The sequence below is a fragment of the Penicillium psychrosexuale genome (genome assembly GCF_028828465.1).
Source record: "Penicillium psychrosexuale strain IBT 29551 chromosome Unknown utg000004l, whole genome shotgun sequence".
NCBI classification, from domain to species: Eukaryota; Fungi; Ascomycota; class Eurotiomycetes; order Eurotiales; family Aspergillaceae; genus Penicillium; species Penicillium psychrosexuale.
Window position 1 is genome coordinate 3,094,969 of NW_026643189.1, and position 23,951 is coordinate 3,118,919.

Here is a 23,951-nt window from a genome sequence, read left to right on the forward strand (position 1 = left end):
ATCCATTTCAAGGGGCCAGGTGGCAGATATTTCGAAATCCGAGTTCAAAAACTGCTAGATATTATTGTCGGGGTTTAGCAGCATTCCATGGGTATATAAATTGGTAGCTACTTAGAAAGACATGCTGAATAGTTTATGAGTAACATGTTGATAGCAGCCAGCTGATCTCCTAGGCAAAAATTTTGAATCTCAACCCACATATTTGCGTTACTTTACAGTGGCACATTGGATAACGGGTAACGGGTATTTGATGGTTTGAGCCGGGGCTGAAAATAGGCAGCGGCGGCCCCTGCCTGGAGTCTCTACCTCACCGCCTCTATGTCGCTTCTACGTGAGCGACCAGCTGGACCGCCTGGCCACCCTGGTTGAGCGGGAGGCTCAGATGCGGGCAACACTAGGGTTTGAGTCACAGAAGACGAGCGAGAAAAACATTATTGAAAGCAGGGATGATACAAGAAAAATCAACGTGACAGTCGATAAGCCGCTCAACTTTGAGCACAAGAGGGATGCAGACACTACCTCAAAGAAGCTCCTAGAGAGTATCGATTTCAGTCTTGACAATCCTAGTAAGGCTTTTACAGCCGTTCAAACCATCTTTCAGCGCCGCTTAGGTGACCAAGTCCAGGGGAGCGGAAAGTGGCTTCGAAGTGATCCACGATATATGGCGTGGGCGTCCCCGGAAAGTTTGTCTTTTTCAGTCTTTGGTATCTCTGGAGACGAGGGACATGGCAAATCGTTCCTCTTTGCGAGTATCGTCAAATACCCGCAAGAAGCACAACCTCAGCGTGAAAATGATATGAGGTGCATTTCCACTGCGTATCATATCTTTGACAAAGACGAAAACCGAACATCTTTGGTCCAGGCCCTCAAGGTCCTGGCATGGCAGGTCGCCAACCAAGATATTGTTTACCGCAAAGGTGTAAGCTCCGTGAAAGCAACAGGTATCAATCAGATAGAAAACCTTTGGGACATTCTATTTTCCAAGTCATATAAGAGCGACTCGACCATCTTCCTCCTCCTGGATGGCATTGACCAGATAGAGAAAAGCGAGCTGAAGGAGTTCGTTCAGGTTTTGGAGGGGCTACAGGCTATCTCTGAAACCTGGTCACAATTCAAGCTGCGCATTGTCATCACTGGGCGCAATGAGACAATGAACAAGCTCAAAAGTCAACTCGGAGAAGGAATATTGACAATTGATATGACATCTGAAAACAACGATGACGTAGAAAAGTTCATCACTGACCGCATGGACAAGATGGAGATTCTGGGCGGCTCGTCGGACCAGGTAATTTCTCTTCGGCGTGACATCTTGTATAATCTGAAGACTCAAACCCAAGGCTATTTCGTCAATATCGGCCTTCTGCTGCATGAGATCAGCGGGAAGCAGCGTCCTGGTGAGATTAGGGATATTTTATCCCGCTCTGGAGGTAAACGATCCGGACACTATCGCGAGAAAGATTGAACTCCTGAACGAGACACTCAGCGAGGAAGACATCTCTGACCTGAACGTCCTCTTCACCTGGGTTGTATTTTGCCCTTACCCATTTGATCTGGGAGTGCTAGAAGGAGTCCTCTACCTGAAGGCTGGGGAATCTTCTCTTCGGCCTCTAGCAGAAAGGATAAATGACAAATATTCCTCCCTCCTCCGAATTAAGGGAAAACCCCACCCCAGGACTAAGCTCATTCCAACTACTTCGGAAGTGCTGCTAGTATCCGACTCAATAGAAGAGTTCATACGAAACAAGAATGGCTCTGATAACGCCCCAGACCTAGATTGTACTGGCGATATTAACGCAGTTGAAGTCAGGATTGTTCGTCGATTCTTGGAGTCAGTCTGCGATCCCAACCTGTTCGCCAAATTTGGATTCGAAGAATTCTTCCAGCGGAAACTCAAAGGAAAAACGGCCCTGGTCGGGGTTGACATCGACAACGCTCATTTGAGTATGCTGTCAACATGCTTGGAAGCCACCCATCACCAGAAATCTCCAGAATTAGACTCTGTGCTCATTTACGCGTCTCGTCATTTCGCCGACCATCTTACACAAGCGGACCCTTCACTGACGCAACCACAACACAAGATGGCTCTTGGCCCGCAGCTGGTCAGTCTCTTTACGGACGAAGAAACAATTAGAAAATGGTGGAATCCAGCCGATCCTTGGCAACGATTAGATTGGATCTATTGGGACGAATTTGTTGAAGTCTCGTTGAAGTGGCTTCGAGACTCTGCGGTCACTAAAAACCTCCCTGATGACCAAAGAAAATGGGTGAAAAGTTTGAGTTATATTCTTGCGCACGTTGCTAAGTTTACTGCCCGCCTCTGGTTGCAATCGAATGTTGAGACAGAGTATATCGACAGTGTCTTCGCTGCACTTCATGGATATATCACAAGGGTATGACCTTACTAATGAAGCACAAAATCCGACAAAGACTCGAAGCTAATTGATTCATCAGATTGAGAACCGCAAAAACCCCCAAATCGAAAGGTCAACCTGTGATCCGACAAATGAAACCATTCATGCCTCCCATATCTCCGATGCCGCTGAATGGGCTCGACAGAAACTCGGACTGGATAGTCTGAGATATGAGGAGACCCGGAACCTAGCGCGGACATTCGGAGAGTACAACTTGTGCGATGAGTCCATCGAACTCTTCAAACTTTCGTGCTCCCTCTGGGAGTACAACTGGCTCTCGAAATGGGGACTTGCGACTGTGTATTCCTACCAGAAGGAATACACGCTTGCGATTGAGATGATAGAGGCCGCAAAAAATACAATCAAGTGTGGCGAGACACGCGATAATGATTGCCAGTTGGTAGAACTGGATCGCACTATGGCTAAGTACAACAAAGAGTTGGGTAATAGCGACGAAGCGTTTGCGATATACGAGAAGATTCTGCGGCATGACCCGAGTGATTACGACGCGGCATTGGAGATGGCGATGCACTTTCACAAAAATAAGAACTCAGAGGGCCTGCTCAAATTTCTTGATTCACTCAAGGCCTCCATAGAGGATTCAACCGGTCTGGACAGGCGAACGCAGATGTTCCACCGGCACTTCGCCAACGACCAGTATCACAGGGCAATCCTCGCCCTGGTGTCCGATAATAAGACTTTTGATGCTATCTTTGAAAGCTACCAGATAGCTATTGCTGCCTCTAAAGAGCAGCTTGCCAAGGCGACCAACGAGGGTGACGAAATATTCCATCGGGACTGCCAAGCGCTTCTTATGGATTATATTGCCCATCTTTGCTACAATAATGGCGGGGAAAATGCCTCGCAGAGGGAATTCGCTATCGAGGAGTGGATACGTATCCTACAGATTGACGAAACCTCCATCGAGACGTACGTCGCAACCACCAAAGTCTTCGTCTGTACAAAACTCGCGAATGTCTGTTTCCATGAGGCGATGCAGGACCCAAGCAAAGCAGCTACCTATCTAGACCAGCTAGACCAGCTGGCTACATTCAAACCCACGTATGTTAACAGCGAGCAACGCTCTGTAACCTATCCAACAGAACTTGTCGCACGATACCACGCACTTCAAGGCGACGAGAAAAAGGCTAAAGATGCCCTGCGCACACACACCAAACAAAACATTGATATTCTCTCTGACGATGATCCGTCAAATGATTGGCAGGGATACCAGGGCCTGGCGAGATATCTCATGTTCGCGGGCCAGGACACAGACTGTCTCGCCGCTTGGTCGTTGATTGTTCCATTTGACGACGAGGAGACCAATTCAACATGACCGAAACGCACAGGACCTTTGTGGCAAGAATGTGATGGCTGCGTTACCTCTCTTCCGTACGCAGATAATATCCATATGTGCAGAGAGTGCAACTACACGGAGTTTAACGAGCCCTGTTATATCAAGCTACGTGAAGGAACCCTTGAAAGAAATATTTGTGACAAGGATCACGAAATGTTTCATGTCCCACCCTACGATGTCGCCAAGCATGAGAGAGTTGGTGAGGGTAATGTCCTGGTTGGCGAGGAGATCATGCCGGTTAGCGAGTGGCTCCAGCGCCTCAACGAGAAGTGGGATATCTATTCGTGATTGTAGGCATGCTAGAACCTTGTCAATATTGAGCATGTCTCTAGTAATACATAGCTTTCTGGTTTTTTGAACTTTTCTGCTGCAGGTACGGAACCTCTCTCAGGTGGTCATCTTTAGTGAGTGAAATTGAGCAAAATATAGTGCACTAATTGCGGAGCGAAGCGAAGCAATTATAAATCAGAAGGTTGTACGTACGTACGTGTCACGTGGCCAAGTTTTCTCCTAGAATTATGACAAAAGCAGTCGCTGTGAAGCCAATAAGCCAGTAAGAGGGGTGTTGAGGTGATTCGTCGGCGGTCGCCCGACCGTGACCTCGCTTTCCGCAGTCTAGACAGTTCAACACCAACACAATACTAAATCGAGGCCAGGTGAAAAAATTCATAGTTTCTAGCGACGATATTGTATGCGCTTTTCGGTGAGTCAACGTTGCGGAGCTTATAAACAGGTAAGTCATGACAACTCGTCCAAGTGATTCAAGCCTTGCTAACTCGGATTATTCCTATCATTCGAGTCAAATATCACCATGAATCAGAGAAAACTAAGTTGCAGGGACAAAGACCCCAGCAGCCCAAATATGCCTCACGATCTAAACTCTCATATACCTCTATTATGTAGTAAACATCAAACCGCTAGTTACAACATCATTTCAGCTCATATCCATGACATCGGTCCTAGTAAGCTGATTCACAGGTTGTTGACCAAAACATAACGGTACCGAGCATCACCGTTGTCCATGTCCACAATGGCCTGGTTGGCATCCTTCATAGGGCGTTCCTGGATCCAGGGCTTGACACCCTTAGCAGCAGCAAGTTCCAGCATCTCACGGATCTCATCAGGGCTACCAATGAGCGAACCACCAAGCTTGATACCCTTGCCGATCAAAGCAAAGAAGGGGATCTCAAGACCACCATCCTCTGGGGCGCCAAGCTGAATGAAGGTACCACGGAAACGCAGCAGGCTGCAGTATCCGGTAATGGGCATTTTAGAAGAAGAAGCAGTCGAGATGATCAGGTCGAGAGACTGTCCGTGACGGGTGACCCAATCTTCTTCCTCACTAGTAGCGATAAAGTCATCAGCCCCAAGCTTGAGGGCGTCCGCCTTCTTGTCCGACTTGCGGGAGATAGCAACAACGCGGTCAGCACCAAGGGCCTTGGCGAATAGAATGGCAAAGTGACCTAGGCCACCAATACCGACAACACCAACAGTCTTCCCGGGCCCACAGCCGTTCTGCTTCAAGGGAGAATACGTCGTGATACCACCACACAACATGGGGGCAGCTTCCGCTGAGGAAATAGCGCCAGGGATCTTGATAACGAAGTGGGAGGGTGAGCGGTTGTAAGTGGCATAACCCCCGTAAGACTTTCCTCCATTTGCGTACACTCCATTGTATGTGCCGACCATCTTATTACAGAACTGCTCGAGTGAAGCCGCGCAGGCTTCACAGTCGCCGTCCTTATTCCTACAAGCTCCGCTTTGAGCTCCCACACCTACACGGTCCCCGACTTTGATGCCGTTTTTAACCTGCGTACCTACACGCACGGCTGTGCCAACAACCTCGTGTCCCACACAGCAGGGATATTTGGTCGGCCCCTGTACGATACACGAGAGACGTTAGCCTTCAATTCAACCGAGCAACTGAGACAACAAAGCAATTGAAAGAAAAGAGAAACCGAGTCAACAGAGCGACTGAAAGAAAACATACCCATCCGCTGCGAAGAGTGTGCAGGTCCGAACCGCAAATCCCACAGTGTGTGACCTTGATGTCCACATCTGTCTCCTCCCAGGGCTTAGGCTCGAACTCCTGCCAGACCATCTTGCCCTTGCTAGCCTCAGGGCCGAGGCCACACCAGCCTTCGAACTTGTAATCGGTCATTTTGATGAAATTGAGAATGGATATTGAATTGAATGATTCTACCAGGGTCCCCAGGCCTTCAGCCTAAATCCCCTTTATAGTTACACCGTCATGATCGGCCCGGTTTCAGAAAGTTCTCGCAAAACTCGATTTGTGATGCTTTGTGGACATCGGGTTGGCTAGTACTGAAGAAAAGGTTCCACTTAACATGAAGTGGGTTGTCATCACGGTCTTAGGATTATTTCCGTGAAGAATACCTATGCCGTCGTAATCGGCCCGGTTTCAGAAAGTTCTCACAAAACTCGATTTGTAATGCTTTGTGGACATCGGGTTGGCTACTGATAAAGGTTCCACCATGAAGTGGGTTGTCATCACGGCCTTAGGAATACATATATCCGTGAAGAGATTTCATCCCTTACTCCATGACAAAAGGGGTCGAATTAAGCTCATGCATGTCCGTACTACATAGTATGCTGACATATGACGTCACTCGGATTTAAAAGCGCCGTCTTTTATCACCCGCGTTAGACTTGTTTGAAATTGAAGGGCAACCCCTGAATTTTTAATTGTTGACTCATCCGATACGAGAAATTTTTCTCACTACAACTCTCTCTCTATAGCAGCATAGATCCCATCAAGAAGGTCGTCGTTATTGGGGTGCGTGGAGACAGACCATGAACCATGATGCCAGCACATGTTTAACTAAATAGGTTCTAGCGGCAATTATCCACAGGTAGGAGGTAGTCTCGGGGTTTTCTCGGGGTTGAGATGGTCAAAGGCCTTGGTACGCAGCAATTCCAGGTCTTGCTCGAAAACCCCGGCGGATTTGGCGGCAAGGTTGAAGCCGGGGGCGCCGTGATTTACGATTCGGGAAACGAGCCCTTATCCGCAACCAACTTCTGAACGCTATCGTCGGTGCGACAGGGCGTGCTGCACCTTGCTCCCGCAATGGCCAACAAGTATATTTGCATCAGTTCGGTGGCTACAATGCAGAACGACATATTGGAAATACTGGAAGTGGAAAGCGGGTCTAAATGGAGAATCACCCGTGCCAACACATAAGACATACTCGCGCAAGGTCGTGAGAAGTTTGCTAGGGGCGATTATTACTGTTTCTTGAAATTTTTGGCCGTGCACCTATTCCAGGCTGATGGGACATATTGTGGTCGCTCCCGACGATCCATCTGGAAATAAACTCCTGAGTGTCCCTTGCGAAGGTGTATAGCGGCCAGTGGCCGAATGCCTGATTTTGTGGGATTGATGCCTTAATTTGTCTAATTTGTGCCTGATTTTAGACTGGCAGAAATTAAAATACCTGAATTACCATTATAGAGAGCGTGTAAAATGAAGCTATTCCTACTATATAAATCTCAATATTTGTCTAAGTCTGGGTAGTTTGAAGATATTCTGACCCTAAGAATCTGAAGCTATTCACACTATATAAATCTCTATCTCCCTCTAATTCGAGTATCGATACTCTTCCTCTAACTATATTCTCTATCTTCCTCCGGTTCCTAGCGTTTATACTCTCTGTATCCTCCTCCGCTGGCTCCGGCATAGCGAAGTATCCTAAGACTAAGCCTACGCTCGCTTCTACGCCCTTCCTACTAGTTTAACTGCCGCGGGAAGAGGCGATTTAACTAATACAGGAGGAGTAGGATATCTAGTAATAATTCGGTAGTCCAGCCATATATCAATTATACCTTTATATCGCGCAATAACCATATAAAGCCTTAGGATTTACTTAGGTACCAAAGGCGTCACATTTATTTTATTAAAGGGCTCTGCCACAGTAATTCATAGAAGTACCATATGGCTGAAATTATTCGAAGGTTATGCTTTTTATAGTGGTGAGACTATAACAAATGGTATATGTACTGAAAATGGAGTGCTAAGAGTTACTCTGCCTAATTAGGTTAGAGAGCTGCGGAGTTATTCAATTGTGTTTACAAAACACAGTATAGGCGGTGTCGAAGGCGGTCTAGAATCAAGCATAAACCAGGCACCATTCAGGCATCAACACCGCAAAATCAGGCATTCGGCCACTGGCCGCTATACACCTTCGCAGTCCCTAATTCTGCCAGTCAGTCCTCCACTAGTTCAAGACCGATGATACCGGGCGGTAAGACTACTTCAGGAAGGCGGTAGCAGAAGGGGTGTCTAAATTTTTGCTGTCATTGTATTCTTGGGGGTGTAAGCTGGTGGATTTACAGGCTAGACCCGCCGTAATTTCCTAGGCATCGACCCCACACCAGCTGTATAGCATATCGACCCTGGTACATTCGATCAGGAGGGTCTATTTCTAATTGACGCAATTGTGTCGGGCATTGAACAGAAGATTGTAAGAATGAGGCTAACCACACAGCCCATCAATTTTCACTGGTTTGGAGAATGTTTCGCTATCACTGGTCATTGCCCTTATACTGCAATGTGGTACATAGTGCTTCAAGAGTATGGGGTAAGAGAGGAGATCATTCGACAGAGAAGCTGCAAAGAATTGCAGAACATCTTAACCAAAATAAACCAAAATGCCCCGAAGGTCGGCGCTGCGAGTCATCCTGTTCATTCTTCCCAAAAACGGCTTATGATTCAAAGACTTTTCAGATATTGATTGAACCAAGCTACAGCCTGGAGGAAAGCCTGTTCCTTCGCAAACCGATTGTGCGATTTGGATAGATCACAGCGGACAGCAAAGCCGTGCTCCACGTCTGAAAACAAATTGATTTGGAAGGGAAGATCCAGTTTTTCCAAGATCTTTTCGCTCTCATGGCGTTTCTCCATCGTAAGCATGAAATCCTTGCCTTTTAAACTAACGTCAGATAACCAGACAACAAACCGGGGAAAGCTAACTCACCAGCAGCAGCAATGCTCAATGGACCTCGAACATTCTCGAGTTCAGTCACCTCCACATTGGTCGGGTGGGCCGTGTAGCCGACATCTAGCTTCCCAGGAGAGAGATAGCGACAAACATACTTTCCACCAAAGCAGTAGCCAACACCCCCAATGTTTTGGCAACCTAGGCTTTCGCGCATCTCTTTGAGGATCGTGTCAATGATTGGGTCAGTCTGGGCAGGTTGATGATTCTTGGCCCAATCATGTATGTTGAAACCCTCAGGCCGATTCATGGGAACACTGTCGCCTCCGAAAAGGTCTGGCATGACAACAAAATACCCATTAGCTGCGAACTGATCCGCTATCAGCTGCGCATTGATAAGGGTGTGCCCGATCACATCCGTGAGGATCAAAATCGCGTTTTTGGTGGACTTGTTTCCTGGGTACACCAAATAAGTCGAGACTGCATTGCTCGTCAACAACCTGATTTGCCATGACAGGGACTAAGAGGAACAACTCACTATTGTCAATTTCCTTTATCTCACCTCGAGCTTCGCCCTCATGCAAAGAGCCGACGGTGCAACACTGCGCAAGATTGTGGGACGTCATATTGTAACTCAGTTGCAAGGCAGAGATGCAAGTTGATGAACACATAGCTAGAGTAACATGCTGATATTTATCCTACACCGTACGCTTGGTTGCAGGGTGGACTTAAGATTGTTATCTCCAAAATCCGACAACTCCGCGAGACTAGAGCATCAAAGCCCCGTAATGATTGAGCAATACGTAGATCTTCATCAGAGGTTGGCATTTGATCCTACGAGGTGGGAAGGTTAGGAATGGCGCTAATCCCAAAAGCGGGCATTTGAAGATATTCAAGGCCATCACTAACCCAGATTGCGGAATTGGCACATTCCGAATGCCGATTGGTCCGCGCCTAATTTTAGACCCACTCTGCTGAATAAGGTTGGAATCGAGGCCTGCTTTGTCAGCATATGATGGATGACAAAGCTATCGACCTGACCTCGGGCGGGACCTCGGGCTGCCTGTGAAACAGGTGTGAGAGAAGAGTCGTCCCTGGGAGTATTAGGGTACTAGAGAGAAGAACATCGTGGGGTGACTACTAAGAAGAGAAGTGGAAGATGTCTGCGTTGCTATCTATGCCTCGGGAGTCAGGAGTGCCTTCAGTCATCCTATACTGAGAACCCCCCACGTGGATAATCAAGCCAATATTTCAACTGCCGGCAAGGCGCCGTGAGTTGAGTAACATTGTGTAATCCTAACAGCCTAATTCTGGATTTTTGGTAATCCGTGGGAATCTACTACACAAGCTGATCCCATTAGGCCCCGAGGCATATGAAGGGATATTGCGAAGCCCCAACCCCAAAACCATCGCGAAAGACTTCGCTGTAATTCGACTCCCCTATTATCCGTTGGAGAAAAGAATACCCAATTGCTCGTCCCCTAACTCTGGGAATAATGCTATTGCGTCATAATCAGCCATCGAAATCGAAAGTCTGCTCTAAACATTCCAAGCGTGAAATAGAACTCTGAAAGTCATCCGAACAATCCAAGCCGGCCATCTTCAAAGCGCTGAACCAAGTCTCATCAATACAGTCTTGTTGAAGATTCAACGGCTGAGCTTGAAGGAATTCGTCTATAACTCCCATCTCTTCCAAGTTCTGGCTTCGAGGATAGGTCTGGTCTTCCCCAATAATCGGATGGCTATTTGATTCATTCGAGGAATCATGAGCTTTGCAACATTCTGATGTTTCAGCCAAGTCTTGCTGGAAAGTACCGATTGTCGGATGTTGTGCATTTGAAACCCTGGGATTCCATTGGCTATCACTGAGCACAGTTGATGAATTGAGAGATTTCCTAGGCTTTGTTCCCCACTCAGCGGCGGTAGAGGCTGGCAATGAGCCACCAGGACTTTGTTTTGGAGACAGCGAGAAGGTTTGAGATGCCAGCCGGGAATTGAGTGCATTATCAAAAGGACCTGAACAGCTCGCAAGCCTCTCATTTTGAAGTCCGGGGAGTTCTTGGGTATCCGAGCGAAGAAGCTTTTCTTGGATATGTCGGAGAGTTCCCGGGAGGGTGGAGATCATGATCTTTATTGTACATGTTAGTGAACAGCGACAAAAGGAGCCACAGGCTGATTAATGCTCACCGTCAGCATGACTTTACCTCGATTGGCGAGAAGGCTATGCTCAGCAAGGTGACTTAGAACTCTTCGCCCAGCTATCAAGCTCCCAAGAAGCAAGTCTGTTTTAGGCGAGGCCCGAGAAATCACAACAAAATACAAAATTGTCAGAATAGAGCTTGTCAACATGTGCATCACAGGCCACAAATCACCCTTGAGGAGATCTTGTCCATACATCCCTTCACACAGCGCGATAATACTTTCACTAGCCCGAACCGATGCAGTCGCATAAGTTGACATACCAACTTGCTCGTTGAGAGATCTCAGAGCATAATGCAAGAAGGGCCGATAGAGATAGAGCTGAACATGAGCATATGACATAGCTAGAATAAATTGGGCCCTGGGAGTCATCAGCAAGCTCTCTGGCAAGTGAAGGATGATGTCCAAACTTCCTACCTTATCAATCTGCCTTCGGTGTAACAGGTCCCAAGGCGATAACCCATAGGTATATCATCCACCCAATTGTCAAGGTCACCCTGTATTCCGTGTATCAATGCCAAGCTCACACCATGAATTGGTAAACCGTTCATATCAGACGTAGTCTGGCCTTTGAGAGAGTAAACACAGTGGGTCACCTTGTCCCTAACCATTTGCAGTCGCTTGTATGAATTCGCACCGGATATATAGCATATCGCACCGCGTGGCTGTGGAGAAATCCTCATCTTTTCAATATTTATGTCATTTGTCTCTTTTGGAAGCTCTTGGTCAATTTCATCATCGCTCAGAAGAACAGGCATACCGCATGCGGTGGCAACGTCACTGACAAGAAGCCTCAGCGTCCAAAATATCCTCTTGCTCATTTCCTGGGAAATTAAATCCTGACCCGTTTTGAGAGACCGGTGGAGACCCATGCGTAGCGCAATCGATAATGAGGCACTGAGATATGTGTAGCACGTCGATATTCGGTTGGACGAAAGAAGAAAGAGGTTCAAAAACATGATGGCTTGGAGAGATGTTAAATCTCTGCACTCGGCAAGATTCTGGAGTTGTCGACTCTTTGCGTAGAATTCCAACCTGCTTTATGTGAGAGCCTGAGCAAGAATACGGGAAAACTTTGGAAATCAATACCCTTGAGACACCTTTTTATCACAACCGGGACCGTACGAGCCGGGGTCTATGACCAGGCACCCATACGCAAATATGGCATAGAGAAGCGGTAGAAATTTCTGCTCTTTGGCACTGTAGTTGGCTTCTTCAAGCGAATAGACCAAGTTGAAAGAAACCTCAAAGCTTGGTCGGTGTACAAGGCAGAGTAGTATCTGTGCATCCAAAGCTGCGTCGACCAGCCTGGCTGCGATATCTCTCTCAGGTAAAGTAACTCGAGCGGGAGTTCGACCCTCGACTTCAAAGAATGCTGGCGCTGATATACGAGAGGGGAGCTGTTGCCAAGTCATATCACCGCCAGGCCAGTCACCTAGCTTCGCATTTAGACACTGAATAAAAGATCGATCCGCAGAATATCCTTGAAACTCGATTTCATCCTGTTCAACGGCGTGGTATACTTTATCACGATTCCCAAGCTCTGCGGGCGCGGTGTGTTCGTTTGGTGTAGCCAGAGGAGTCTTATTCGTAGTATTCCCAATTTCCGATGTAACTGGACTAGGAATCATGGGGGAACTCTCCGCGTTCGCTGAGATCGATGATTCCATCGCTTTCAGTCTGGATTCAAGTGACTCTATTCGCTCCAAAGGGAGTTTCCGCCGTCGTTTACGTGAAGATTCGGGGTATATGCAATCTTAAAAGTTTCAGTATCAGTATTTTCCCAGTGCAATGCAATGTTTTGTTTTGGTATGGAAATTGCGTCCTACCGTGAAATGAGGATGTGCATTGGCTGCATGGATTTTCTTTGTCACACTTGATTTTACGTTGTCGGCAGGAGGTACAAGAGACCTTTTTACTGGTTTTTTGGACTGACATGTGCTGGCTATCAGAATTTGTGGGAGATGTGTTAGCCTCGTACCCTCCAGGCCGAGACTGCTTCTGTTGGTGGGTGTTCTCGGAAGAGTTGCTTGACAGAGACGGTCCACTAAGGCCGAAATTTCCACGCAGTTGGAAGCTGTGGGTAGCCATAATTTCAGGGGAAAAAGGGCCGACTATGCGATGGCTGGTAATCGTACTTGGGCATTCGTGAAGCTTAAAAGGCCACCTCCTGCCACCCAAAGGCGTCATTATCTCAGATACCATCACGTGACAACTGGAATATGGCAAGCACGGCACATCCGTTGCATCCCTTTTCTTATGCACACTTCTCATTTACGTCTACGGAAGCCTTAAACTCTGTGTATGAAAACGACTCATTTTGATCTGATACCGGGGGGATAATTCCATCTCAGCAAGGCCTACATACGAGGTCCAATCCGAACGACATAGACTAGACCCCAATCTGCGCCAGATCAGGAAACTGCCTCTCGGAGTTAAGCATGCGGCTTTAGGAAAACAGCCGCCAAGTTCTTCACTCTCGGAGTAAGTAAACCCCGTATTTTGGGTTAGCGTGGCCGATGTATAGACCCACTCCAGTTTTACGAGACTGTCGCGAATCGAATTGGACTTGGTTAGTTATCATGTTTTGGTTCTTAATCGTCAGTTGGCTTTGCAAAACTCATGTTAATGGCGGATATTGCGGATTTACTGGCATTGATATTCCTCCTAATTTAATCCAGAATTGCCTAGGGTGCCTACGGCATGTGTAAATGATTCCGGTTCCATTGAGGCTGAAGTAAGGGGCTATTCAGACCAGGGAACGACCCAAGGACCGATAAACAAGACAAATATGGGAAACTCGCAGCTTGCATTATTTCAGCAAGTCTATCAACTAAGTTGGATAATCTCGTCTCCCGCTAAGAAGAAATTTGATGCAATAGGCTCCCCCAACATATTTTCCTGGGCAAATCTGGATAAGTTAAATCCAAATCTCAAGATAGAGTCGGTCAGGTAAATATCGAGGTCATTCATTGAGAACTCGGCAGGCTGTCTGAATAGGGCTTGGATGTACCTATGTGGAGCTAAGAGTGGTGGTGGCATAGGCGGTAGGTACGGAGCGGCAGCGGGTGCGGGTGACGGAGTAATGAGGGGAACGAATGTGTTGTATTTTCCGGCCATTGACGAGAAGATAAGGTCTTGCTGTACCCAGTGAAGAACCTGAGTGAAGATGGGAAGTGTGGGGTCAGGTGCGTCGGGATCGATCTGAGTTGAGTTAAGTCGAGGAAGTGGATGGGTGTAATAGAAACAGGAAGGCAGTACCATGATGACAATATACGTGCCTGCCAGGGCAGGTGCTGGGAGACCAATACTGGGGGCTGATGTAATGTCTGGAATAAGATCGGCTCTATCAGCTTCGTCTGGTCTTTCTTCTGCCTTGTTACTATTCCATACCACTCAGCCTTAACTTCTCCCCAGGCTTAAATGTGGCATTCCCGTACTGCACTTGTAAAACAGTGTCCGACTGGGGGATCTGAGCTGACACGACAGTCAACATACAGAATGCGACTTCAGTGAAGAAAAAAAGAACATTTTGCATAATGTTTCAGCCTGATTGTCGCTGGAAGTGAGAAACGATCAGATCAGGTGGATCAGATGAATGGAAGGGCTGGTCAGAATAGGTAAAATGATAATGCTCTCCTATCGCGAGGATTCGGATCAAGTCATATACAAGAAGCTGTTCCTCTCAGACATGCGACCGACTCGGCACTAAGCGACTGGATTTCAGGGCACGAGCTCTTCGAAGAATGCCAGAATCCTGAAACCTCTTCCTCGATTGAGTGCGAGCCTTTAAGAATACAGCTAACATAGGTTTTCTGATATCTCAACAAATGTTCTTTTTCGCCATTCGTATTATTACTTTCTTGGCCTATTCAGCGATGGGAAGAGTATCGCCTATTCACAGTCGATGTCTTGCCCAGTTTCCTTTTGGGATAGCGCTAATCCACGGTGTAATTTTGCATTCTTCAATCGGTCCAAGACTTCCCCGGAGTCCGCTTTTTAGGTTAGCCCGTATTTTAAGTCCGATTCCATTTGTTTTCCGAAAATGGTATATTGTTTGAAATGGTAAATTTTTATCTTATATATATGTCACCTATTCAGATACCCCTTTTGTCTACGGAAGATTTGTGAAATCCGGTATCTCGACAGTTGTGAGTCCACGAAATCGCAATCGACAACTGATAGTAATCAGCATGGAGAACGCTAAAGTGAATTTATCTGCTCTATGCAATTTTCTCGTTTATTTTACTAATTGGCTGGTTTGAGTCAGGTGAATCCGACTATCAAGCGGGAGCAGTTCCCCCTAACAAATCTTGAAACCGGCATAGTTGGGTGGGATAGCCAAGATGACCCTCTCAACCCAAGGTACGTCCAATGTACGTTATTCCAAAGCTGTTAAGATCTAATTGGTCATACAGAAATTACCCTGCTTCACGAAAGTGGTTCCTTCTCTCACTCGTCAGCATCATTACATTGATTAGGTATGCAATATTCTTCCAACTTTAATTGAACGTCCATTATCCTGACCACCTACCTCGAAGCCCATTTGCATCATCTGTTTTCGCTTCTGCCGTTGCAGACGCAAGTAAAGAGTTCGGCAATAAGTCTTCGCTTCGTGAGTCATTGGCTGTGACAGGCTATCTATTCGGATATGGAGTAAGTATATTACGGCCCTGGGCGCTCTCTGGATGACATTGATCTAACAAAGAGCGCAGAGCGGACCTTTGCTTTTTTCCCCGCTAAGCGAGATTTACGGACGAAGAATTGTACTCAGCGTCGCAAATTGTTTCTTCGTGATTTTCCAAATTGGCTGTGCCCTTGCCCCGAATCTGTCCGCATTGATTGTCTTCCGGCTCCTCACCGGTATTGGCGGTTCTGCATGCTTGACCATTGGCGGTGGTGTTGTCTCGGATTTATTCGCAGCAGAGCAGCGAGGACTCGCAATGTCAATATTTTCCTTTGGGCCATTGTTCGGGCCAGTGCTTGGTCCAATTTGTGGTGGGTTCATTGCCCACGGCGCCGGATGGCGATGGGTTAGTAGACTTCCTTGGCTACTCAAAAGATGAAAATTAACCAAAATAGGTCTTTTGGGTTCTTTTAATTGTGGGTGGCACAGTGGCAACTCTTGTAGCGATTTTCAATCGCGAAACAAACCCAATTATCATCATGCAGCGCAAGACAGACTCATTGCGATCAGAGCTTCAACGACCTGACCTTTACAGTTGTTATGAAAAAAAGGGGGGCCCTCAAAGAAAGCAAATGGATCGCCTCAGAAATGGGTTAAAAACCCCTCTTCAGCTTCTTTTCCGCTCCCATATCGTGTCGATCATTGCTTTGTATATCGCCACGGTTTACGGCTGCCTCTACCTTCTCTTCACCACAGTGACCAACGTTTTCCAGAATACCTACGGCTGGAGTATTCAAATCAGCGGACTGTCATACATTGGGCTTGGTCTCGGCTTTTTCTGTGGGCAATGCCTCTTTGGTCTGCTGAGTGATAAAATCATTCTGCGACTTAAGAGCCGCAACAATGGCAGTTTTGAACCAGAAATGCGTCTCCCCTTATCGATATTCTTCGCCTTTTTCATTCCAATATCATTTTTTTGGTACGGATGGTCGGTTCAAGAGCACACGCATTGGATTGTTCCTATAATTGGGCTTTTCCCATTCGCATTTGGGATGGTTGGTATTTTTGGGACTTTGCAGACCTACGTCATTGATTCATACCCACGATATGCAGCATCTGCAGTCGCAGCCATTACCGTGAGTCGCTCTTTGTTCGGCGCGTTGCTACCCCTGGCCGGTCCCTACATGTATCAGGCGCTGGGTTATGGGTGGGGAAATTCTTTACTGGGCTTTGTTACTCTGGCTATGATCCCAATGCCCGTGATATTTTACCGGTTCGGTAAATCCATGAGAGGTAAAGCGACGTTGAATTTGGCATAGACTATTAAGGATTTCCGGCTTGTTACGATCTGAAGGATCGTTGGTTCCTTCCTCGTATGGAACAAAGCGAGCGCATTAAGGATTTGCATGGTTTGCAAAAGGGACACACAATAACCTTACAGCCCGGTCCTCTTCCCTTCTTTTTCTTTTCTCTCCCTGTACTTAATAATCTAGTTTGAATGCACTCTTTTGTTGTAAAGATTCAGCAGGTAACATCCGGCTCCCTTGCTGTCCCTGTTGCTGCTTATTCTTTTTATTTTTAGTGACAGAAATGCCAAGTGCGTTATGCTAGGTATTTCTTAAGTTGTGTTACGTTTCGTATTCCTGTGGCTCCACGAACACGAGATGCCAAGAGAAGCAGGGCTGAACCCGAGTCTTGGCTCAAAATATACGACATGGATTGTCCGGGCATATTGGGGCCTTGGACCCTGTCGATCATTTATGCGGGGGTTAGCACCACATCCATAAATAGACCCTGGATCATACTTGAGCTTGAGGAAGAAAAACATCTTCACGATAACGATATTTTCCTAGACATAATATGTTAACATAGTCCTCCTATCAATTGCAGGTCTGTATTGGGCGAGTGGCAGCATGGTATAAAGGTCATCCAAAAATAATCTCTTCTGCTTTGAGTAGATGAGTTTCAAAATGAGAATACGAGAAGCTATAGATGATCTATTCCCCGGTCATTTTTCTAGCCCTAAATAGAGCGATGTTCACTTCTGATCGACATCGCTACCTCACCACCTCCGCCCTATAGACAGTGGACTCCCTAGGTACCTACCAATCACCTGTATCATCCACTGAAGATGGTAATAGTTATCGTATTTGACCTTGGAGATTGGAATCATGGCCCCGTTGACGATGCTGATCTCTCGTGATTTCTATTTCGGCTTCACTGGCAAATGCTCGTATTGTGCCTAGCGCTCGTATTGCATCGATGAAGTTACATCTTTCAATTTATCAATAGAAGACTCGGTACCACCTAGAAAGCTATATAAACAACCACTTGCCCTCACTTATACGCTCCTGACATCCCCTCAGATACAATCAAATCTCCATCTCAATCCTGATACCAAAGATTCAATCCACATCTATTTTCAACTCCCTACTTAAGCCTTTCAACCACTCAAACCCGACCATCAACTTCGAAACAAAATGAAGTTCACCACCACCACTATCGCCGCCATCCTTCCTATGGCCAACGCCTGGATCTTCACCACCTGCAGCGGGCAGTGGGACAGCGAAGACAACAAGGGCTGCACTAAGTCCTCCTGCAAAAGCGGTGACACTATTGACTGGGATAACAACTTGTGGTCCGATTGTGTTCTTCGTGTCTACAGCGACAAGTCTTGCAGCAACCAGATTGGAATTGCATCTGATGACTGGAATGACCACACTTTGAGCAGGAGCATGGGTAGCTTCCGTGTTTCGTCTTGCGATAGCTAGACTGTTCGACTGTGAGAGATGTATGGAGATAAGGGCTCCGCTGGAATTGGCAGTGGGTGTGTTTGTTTGGTCTGATCTTCAGTGTTTGATGTCAAATAGCATGGGTTGGCCTGACCTTGACGGCTGTCTTTTAGCTAGCAATTGAATATCAGAGCCTTTGAAACGAGGTAGGAATTATAATGGTGTGCGTTATATCTGTTAGTATCGTAATTAGACTGTAAATCTAGCCGAGGTTATTTTTAGTCCAAGTCCTCAAGGTCCTCTCTCGCCTGGGATGTCGGCATGTATGATATTTCTATGCGCGATACTCGAGCGCATCATATGAAGGAGTCTCCCCCTTGCATTTTCCTGGCTGTTATCGACAGCTATCTTCGGGATAAGATTGGCAACCCCCTACCTGAAGCATTGCCGATTTTTATAGCAGATAGGAACAACTTTCATGTCAAGTCAATAAATCTTTCTTTTTTTTTGAATTTATGTTCTAGAATTGCACAGCTTCAACTTTCTTTTGCAGCCCTCAATCGAAGTTAAGATCAAGTTAGTATCTCATCCAGCGGTTAGCATGGTAACTAACTAAACAGCTGCATGCATTATTATATAAGCGTTGAAGACATAACTAGTTAATCGCTATGTTCCAATTTTGCCACGCTTCTCTTTGGTAATTTCGCCATGCTAAATAAAGAACCTTGGAAGCGCCTTTAGAGGCAGAACTCAAGAACCCTGGGGGCTGTAATTCCATCTCGTAATAGGAGACTCTTACAGTCTTGGTCTACTCTTCTTCTACATATCATATTTTGCTTCATGATCTCATCTACTGGCTTGTAACCCGTGGACGTATCTTGCAATCCCGATTGGACCAATGACAGTGCATAGCCGAGATAGACTTAAATGTCGGGTTCACCTCTGATTGGCTGTCTTCTGCCAAACATTCCCGTCCCATGTCACCGCTTATCTAATCTATTGGCTAGGCCGAGCCCAATCTCGGAACCCCGAAAGTCTCAGCCGTCTAAGATTGGAAGCTTGCGGGCTGCAAGCTCGTCTGGCCGCCCCGCTCACTTTCTTTCTTTTTCTACTCATTTTCTGAAGTCCGAGAGCCCGGTGCAGTCTTCTTGATGATCCGCCAAGCTATTCCAAGGGCGAAGCATACATTCTGTCTTTAGCATTCTTGCATTCAATATATCAGACCTGCCCCCGGTGCAATGTCACGTCCAATCACATCACCACACGCTCAGAAGTATCAGGTCAAGTTTGGCACATCCAGAGAGCGAGAATTCTATAAGTAATATACCACCTTTGTTTGTAAACGCAACATTGTACTCATGCATCGGCCTTGTGATCTATGTAACACTCGACCGAAGACCCTGTAGGCTAACCATGCACCTTGTTTCCTAGGTATTTACCGCCCTACCATCTCAAACCACACGCCCTCCAACACGTCGGGCCTGCTACACTATCAAAAGAACATGTTGCTCGATCCTCAGATGACCCTGTCCTGACGGCATTCGCCCAATTGGGCACCTTGCGACTAGATGCGCAGCGTGCGTTGATCTCGCTTTTCGGCCGAAACGAGCAACACGTTCTCACCGAAGCCACTCGAACCCTGAGCTTGCAGAATGATGGCGAGCATAATGCGCGAGACGAGCTTTGGGTCGGGTGTTGTACTATGTCTTATGACCGCAGCCTGTGTAAATCGGTTATGCATTCTACGCCAAATCAGTCAAATGCCAGGGACGGAGTCTTGGTTGTGCCCGATCTTACCAAAGATAATGCATTCAAGGATCATCCAGATGTGACTTCATTTCCAAACATTCGGTTCCTCGCATCGAGTCCTATCATCAGTCCGAAAGGTGTGGTGATTGGAGCCTATACGATCTTAGACGATCAACCTCACGAGCCAGAGCCCCTGGGCGGCGAGACACTCCAATTCCTGGTCGATATCGCAGCTACCGTCATGGACTATCTGGGAACTAGTCACTCAAAAGCCCAACGTTTCCGCAGTGAGCGCATGATGGTTGGCCTTGGAAGTTTTTTGGAGGGAAAGGGTAGTCTGCGCAAGTCATGGGTTCTCGACGCTGACGCCTCTCACCCCATGTTTGATGGAATGGACCATGCAGAAGGGCATGTCAATCGTGAACAGCAAGAAAAGCAGGTCTTGAATGATGTCACTCAGACCGTGGCTCAGAATGGCATGCCAAGCCACCTGTCTTCCCGTCCATACAATCTTCATATCCCTAGAAAAAAGACCCCGCAAGGGTATAGGGAGAAATATCATTCATTCAACTCGACTACCAAGAGAGATGACAAGGCTCTACCAAAACTCGAAGAAACTTCCCAAGCGGCTATGACAACCGGCAGCGATCAAAGCCAGACATCACTGAAGGATGATTATACTGCTAAAGTGAATGAAACATTTGGACGTGCAGCCAATCTCGTCCGCGAGAGTATCGAAGTTGAGGCAGTTGTCTTTTTCAACGCCAATTTCCGCTCCCAGGAAGCTTTAGTGGACAATGCGGAGTCTGATACTGAAGGCAGTGGGTTTGAGAGCTGTTCTTCGGGTGATGAGGCCACATTCCGAAGCTCCCCGCAACCTTCATTCGAAGATCAGATCTTTTCTGATCCAGAGCAAGCTGAAAACTCAGGCAAAACTACTTTGAACCCGTGCGAAATACTCGGATTTGCCACTTCGGATGTCTCTAGCATCAATGGTCAGTCGTTGGACGGTAACAAAATCGCATTATCGGAGTCATTCCTCGGGGGCCTTTTGCACCGATATCCCCAAGGGAAGATCTTCAATTTTAGTGAAGATGGGACAATATCATCTGATGATACCAGTGATGGAGTGGTCAACCGATTTTTGCGACGTCCCGGGGGCAATAGGTACAAAAGAACACGAAAGTCACTCGTGCGCCAGGATGCCCAGAGCTTGCTTCGAATTGCCCCAGAATCCCGAAGCATCATCTTCTCACCTTTATGGGATTCGCACAAGGATAGATGGTACTCGGGGGCTCTGGCGTGGACAAAAGAACACCACCGTGTCTTCACTTCGAATGATGAGCTAGCATTCCTCTTGACATTTGGAACTAGCGTCATGGCGGAGGTGCATCGACTCGGCGCTCATTTCGCCGATCGAGCAACATCAGACTTGCTCTCCGGACTGAGTCATGAACTTCGGTCGCCTCTGCATGGGATTTTCGGAACGGCAGAACTCTTAAATGACACCGCCATGGACGCGCTACAACGAGGATTTGTTCATACAATCTCCTCTTGTGCATACACACTACTAGGCTCCATCAATCAACTCCTCGAACATGCTAGTATCAATGATGTTCGACCAAACTCTGTCGCCAAACTCCCCGGTGGTCGTTTTCCTAAAATTTCTGTCAACCCGAAAATTACCGCAGCCCGCCCTCCTTTGCATTCAACAAATGATGTCGACACTTGTGTCGAACTTGATGCTATCTTAGAAGACGCAGTTGAAACGGTCTTCGCTGGTTATTCCTTCTTCAGCTGTTCAAGATCCCCTCTTCGGGGTATTGCCGGCGCTTCTATCTTCGGTAGCAAACATTCCGATACACGGGGTGGAGTCCAGGTGATCTTGGATATTGACCGCACCCACAGTTGGAAATTTTTGACACAAGCTGGGGCCTGGAATGTTATCCTCACCAACATCTTTGGGAATGCCTTGAAATTCACTCACAAGGGGTATATCTACATCTCCATGAAGGCCTCTCCAGTGAATTTTGGAAAAAGCGGCGACGCCACAAGCTCAACAGTCACCGTGACTGTCAAGGACACTGGATCTGGGATTGACCCAGACTTTTTGAAAAATGGACTATTCACTGCTTTCTCACAGGAAGATAGCATGACAACCGGCAATGGTCTTGGATTGAGCATCACACAACGATTACTCGCATCCCTTGGCGGTGACATCCAGGTCAACTCCAAGAAGAATGTTGGCACTGAAGTCGTGGCAACTGTGATTCTTAATCAAGCGTCTGCTTTGGACAATCTTGATAAGTTGAACAATCAGTCTCTCATCACCACAGCGAAAGCTCTTGCATGCGGGAAGACCATTGGAATATTAGGCTTCGGGACTTCTGAATTAGACACAGCTCTATGCACATCGTTACAAAGGCTGTGTGCAGACTGCTTCTCCATGGAAGTTCTTTTAGTTGGGGCTTCACAAACACAATTCGCCCACTGTGACTTATACCTATCTTCTCACGAATATCTGGATATAGGGAATCAGGAGATCAGGGCTATTGCACCTAGTCCAGGTGTTAAAATCCCTTCGCCGGTCATCGTAATATGCCCGTCCCCGAGGGTCGCGCACTCGATGTCAGTCGGAGCTCGAAATCGTGGTGATACAAATGTGCTCGAGTTCATTAGCCAACCATGCGGTCCGCGCAAGTTGGCAAAAGCATTACAATCGTGTATCAACCGCCAGCAGGTGCGGTTTGATTCTCTCCGAGGCGAAGAATGCAGACCGGGTGGCTCAGGGAGCTTCGGAGCCGATATCAGCACCGATGAGCCTGAGATGGACTCGCTTCTTAGCCCGTCGTCAAACGGGGAGGGCAGTGACCAATCCACGACCCAAGTGATAGCAGATCCAAAAACACACCCCCGGGCCAACACAGCAAAGCTCGAATCGTTGAGACTCTGTCGGGAGAATGTTGACGACTATCTTTTTCCATCCGAAGAAGTCGCCACCACGAGCCACGATACACCCATCAAAAAAGAAAATAGCCCCATATCAACCACTCCAACAACCGTTCTTCTTGTGGATGATAATGAGATCAATCTCAGAATTCTTATTGCCTTCATGAAGAAGCTAAATTGCGATTATGTCATTGCGCAAAACGGAGAAGAAGCCCTCGAGGTTTTCAAGGCGAATTCCTCTGCCGTTGGAATGATTTTTATGGGTAGGCCTTTTAAACATTAACGCGGGCATTGTCAATCTAATAATCTTCACAGATATCTCCATGCCAGTCATGGATGGCCTGGAATCTACTAGGCGAATCCGGGAGTATGAGAAAACACTGGAAACCAAACCCCGTGTCACGATTGCTGCCTTGACTGGCGTTGCACAAGCCGACACGCAACGCGACGCGACTGGGTCTGGTATGGATTTGTTCCTCACCAAACCCATACGGATGAACAGTCTAGTGCCAATTATCAAAGGCATAATGCCCCCGACCCATGCACTGTGGCAAGAGCAGTAAGTAATCAAGGATTCAACATCAATCAACATTTTGGATACTTGCGCTCTTGTATGTAAGAACAGCATCTATATATTTAACTAGGGCCAATGTTCATTCACAAACTGCACCCGGTCGTGAGCGCAATATCGGTATGCGTAATTTCAATGATAGGTTCTCTTTTCAGACCAGAGGCACTGGGGGGGGGTACACCTTCCTCTCTTCAGAGAATCCGTGCGAGGCAGCTGTCATCTACCTATAACCATTTGTATCTTGAACAAGGACACCCGAAGAAGTACGGTACTCTTGTCCCTGGTTGTTTGTTGCCGAACTCAAAACCACCTCTGGCCTGGGGACCTTGTACTGCCCATCATCAATAGTAGCTGGGGTAACTTGCTTCAAACGCTGAGTCGAGAATCGGATGGGTCTCTCC

The 23,951-nt window shown here is 47.1% G+C and overlaps 9 protein-coding genes across 9 annotated transcripts; 5 read left to right on the forward strand and 4 right to left on the reverse strand.

The window, feature by feature from the left end:
• Positions 1–382: 382 nt before the first annotated feature.
• Positions 383–3,747, forward strand: N7518_007009 (tetratricopeptide repeat protein; the record flags this gene model as incomplete). Its single annotated transcript, XM_057187936.1, is given in 3 exon segments — positions 383–1,394; positions 1,405–2,390; positions 2,452–3,747. 3 exon segments carry the CDS (start codon positions 383–385, stop codon positions 3,745–3,747), a joined length of 3,294 nt encoding a protein of 1,097 aa, XP_057039639.1.
• A 75-nt stretch (positions 3,748–3,822) lies between these two features.
• Positions 3,823–4,056, forward strand: N7518_007010 (Tetratricopeptide-like helical; the record flags this gene model as incomplete). The annotated part of the gene is made up of 1 exon (XM_057187937.1): positions 3,823–4,056. The coding sequence occupies one exon, from the start codon at positions 3,823–3,825 to the stop codon at positions 4,054–4,056; it is 234 nt and encodes a 77-aa protein (XP_057039640.1).
• A 684-nt stretch (positions 4,057–4,740) lies between these two features.
• On the reverse strand, positions 4,741–5,929 carry N7518_007011 (NAD(P)-dependent alcohol dehydrogenase; the record flags this gene model as incomplete). Its single annotated transcript, XM_057187938.1, has 2 exons — positions 4,741–5,646; positions 5,759–5,929. 2 exons carry the CDS (start codon positions 5,927–5,929, stop codon positions 4,741–4,743), a joined length of 1,077 nt encoding a protein of 358 aa, XP_057039641.1.
• A 2,568-nt stretch (positions 5,930–8,497) lies between these two features.
• On the reverse strand, positions 8,498–9,349 carry N7518_007012 (dienelactone hydrolase family protein; the record flags this gene model as incomplete). The annotated part of the gene is made up of 3 exons (XM_057187939.1): positions 8,498–8,709; positions 8,763–9,203; positions 9,262–9,349. The coding sequence occupies 3 exons, from the start codon at positions 9,347–9,349 to the stop codon at positions 8,498–8,500; spliced, it is 741 nt and encodes a 246-aa protein (XP_057039642.1).
• Positions 9,350–10,236: 887 nt separating this feature from the next.
• Positions 10,237–10,848, reverse strand: N7518_007013 (transcriptional regulator family TF; the record flags this gene model as incomplete). The annotated part of the gene is made up of 1 exon (XM_057187940.1): positions 10,237–10,848. One exon carries the CDS (start codon positions 10,846–10,848, stop codon positions 10,237–10,239), a length of 612 nt encoding a protein of 203 aa, XP_057039643.1.
• A 1,156-nt stretch (positions 10,849–12,004) lies between these two features.
• Positions 12,005–12,592, reverse strand: N7518_007014 (fungal specific transcription factor domain-containing protein; the record flags this gene model as incomplete). Its single annotated transcript, XM_057187941.1, has 1 exon — positions 12,005–12,592. The coding sequence occupies one exon, from the start codon at positions 12,590–12,592 to the stop codon at positions 12,005–12,007; it is 588 nt and encodes a 195-aa protein (XP_057039644.1).
• A 2,600-nt stretch (positions 12,593–15,192) lies between these two features.
• Positions 15,193–16,868, forward strand: N7518_007015 (MFS transporter; the record flags this gene model as incomplete). Its single annotated transcript, XM_057187942.1, has 5 exons — positions 15,193–15,287; positions 15,341–15,403; positions 15,464–15,578; positions 15,638–15,955; positions 16,005–16,868. Coding segments are annotated over 5 exons (1,455 nt in total), but the record flags the coding sequence as incomplete, so codon positions are not given.
• A 1,161-nt stretch (positions 16,869–18,029) lies between these two features.
• Positions 18,030–18,320, forward strand: N7518_007016 (uncharacterized protein; the record flags this gene model as incomplete). Its single annotated transcript, XM_057187943.1, has 1 exon — positions 18,030–18,320. The coding sequence occupies one exon, from the start codon at positions 18,030–18,032 to the stop codon at positions 18,318–18,320; it is 291 nt and encodes a 96-aa protein (XP_057039646.1).
• A 1,199-nt stretch (positions 18,321–19,519) lies between these two features.
• Positions 19,520–23,542, forward strand: N7518_007017 (uncharacterized protein; the record flags this gene model as incomplete). The annotated part of the gene is made up of 3 exons (XM_057187944.1): positions 19,520–19,599; positions 19,713–23,242; positions 23,295–23,542. 3 exons carry the CDS (start codon positions 19,520–19,522, stop codon positions 23,540–23,542), a joined length of 3,858 nt encoding a protein of 1,285 aa, XP_057039647.1.
• Positions 23,543–23,951: the final 409 nt, after the last annotated feature.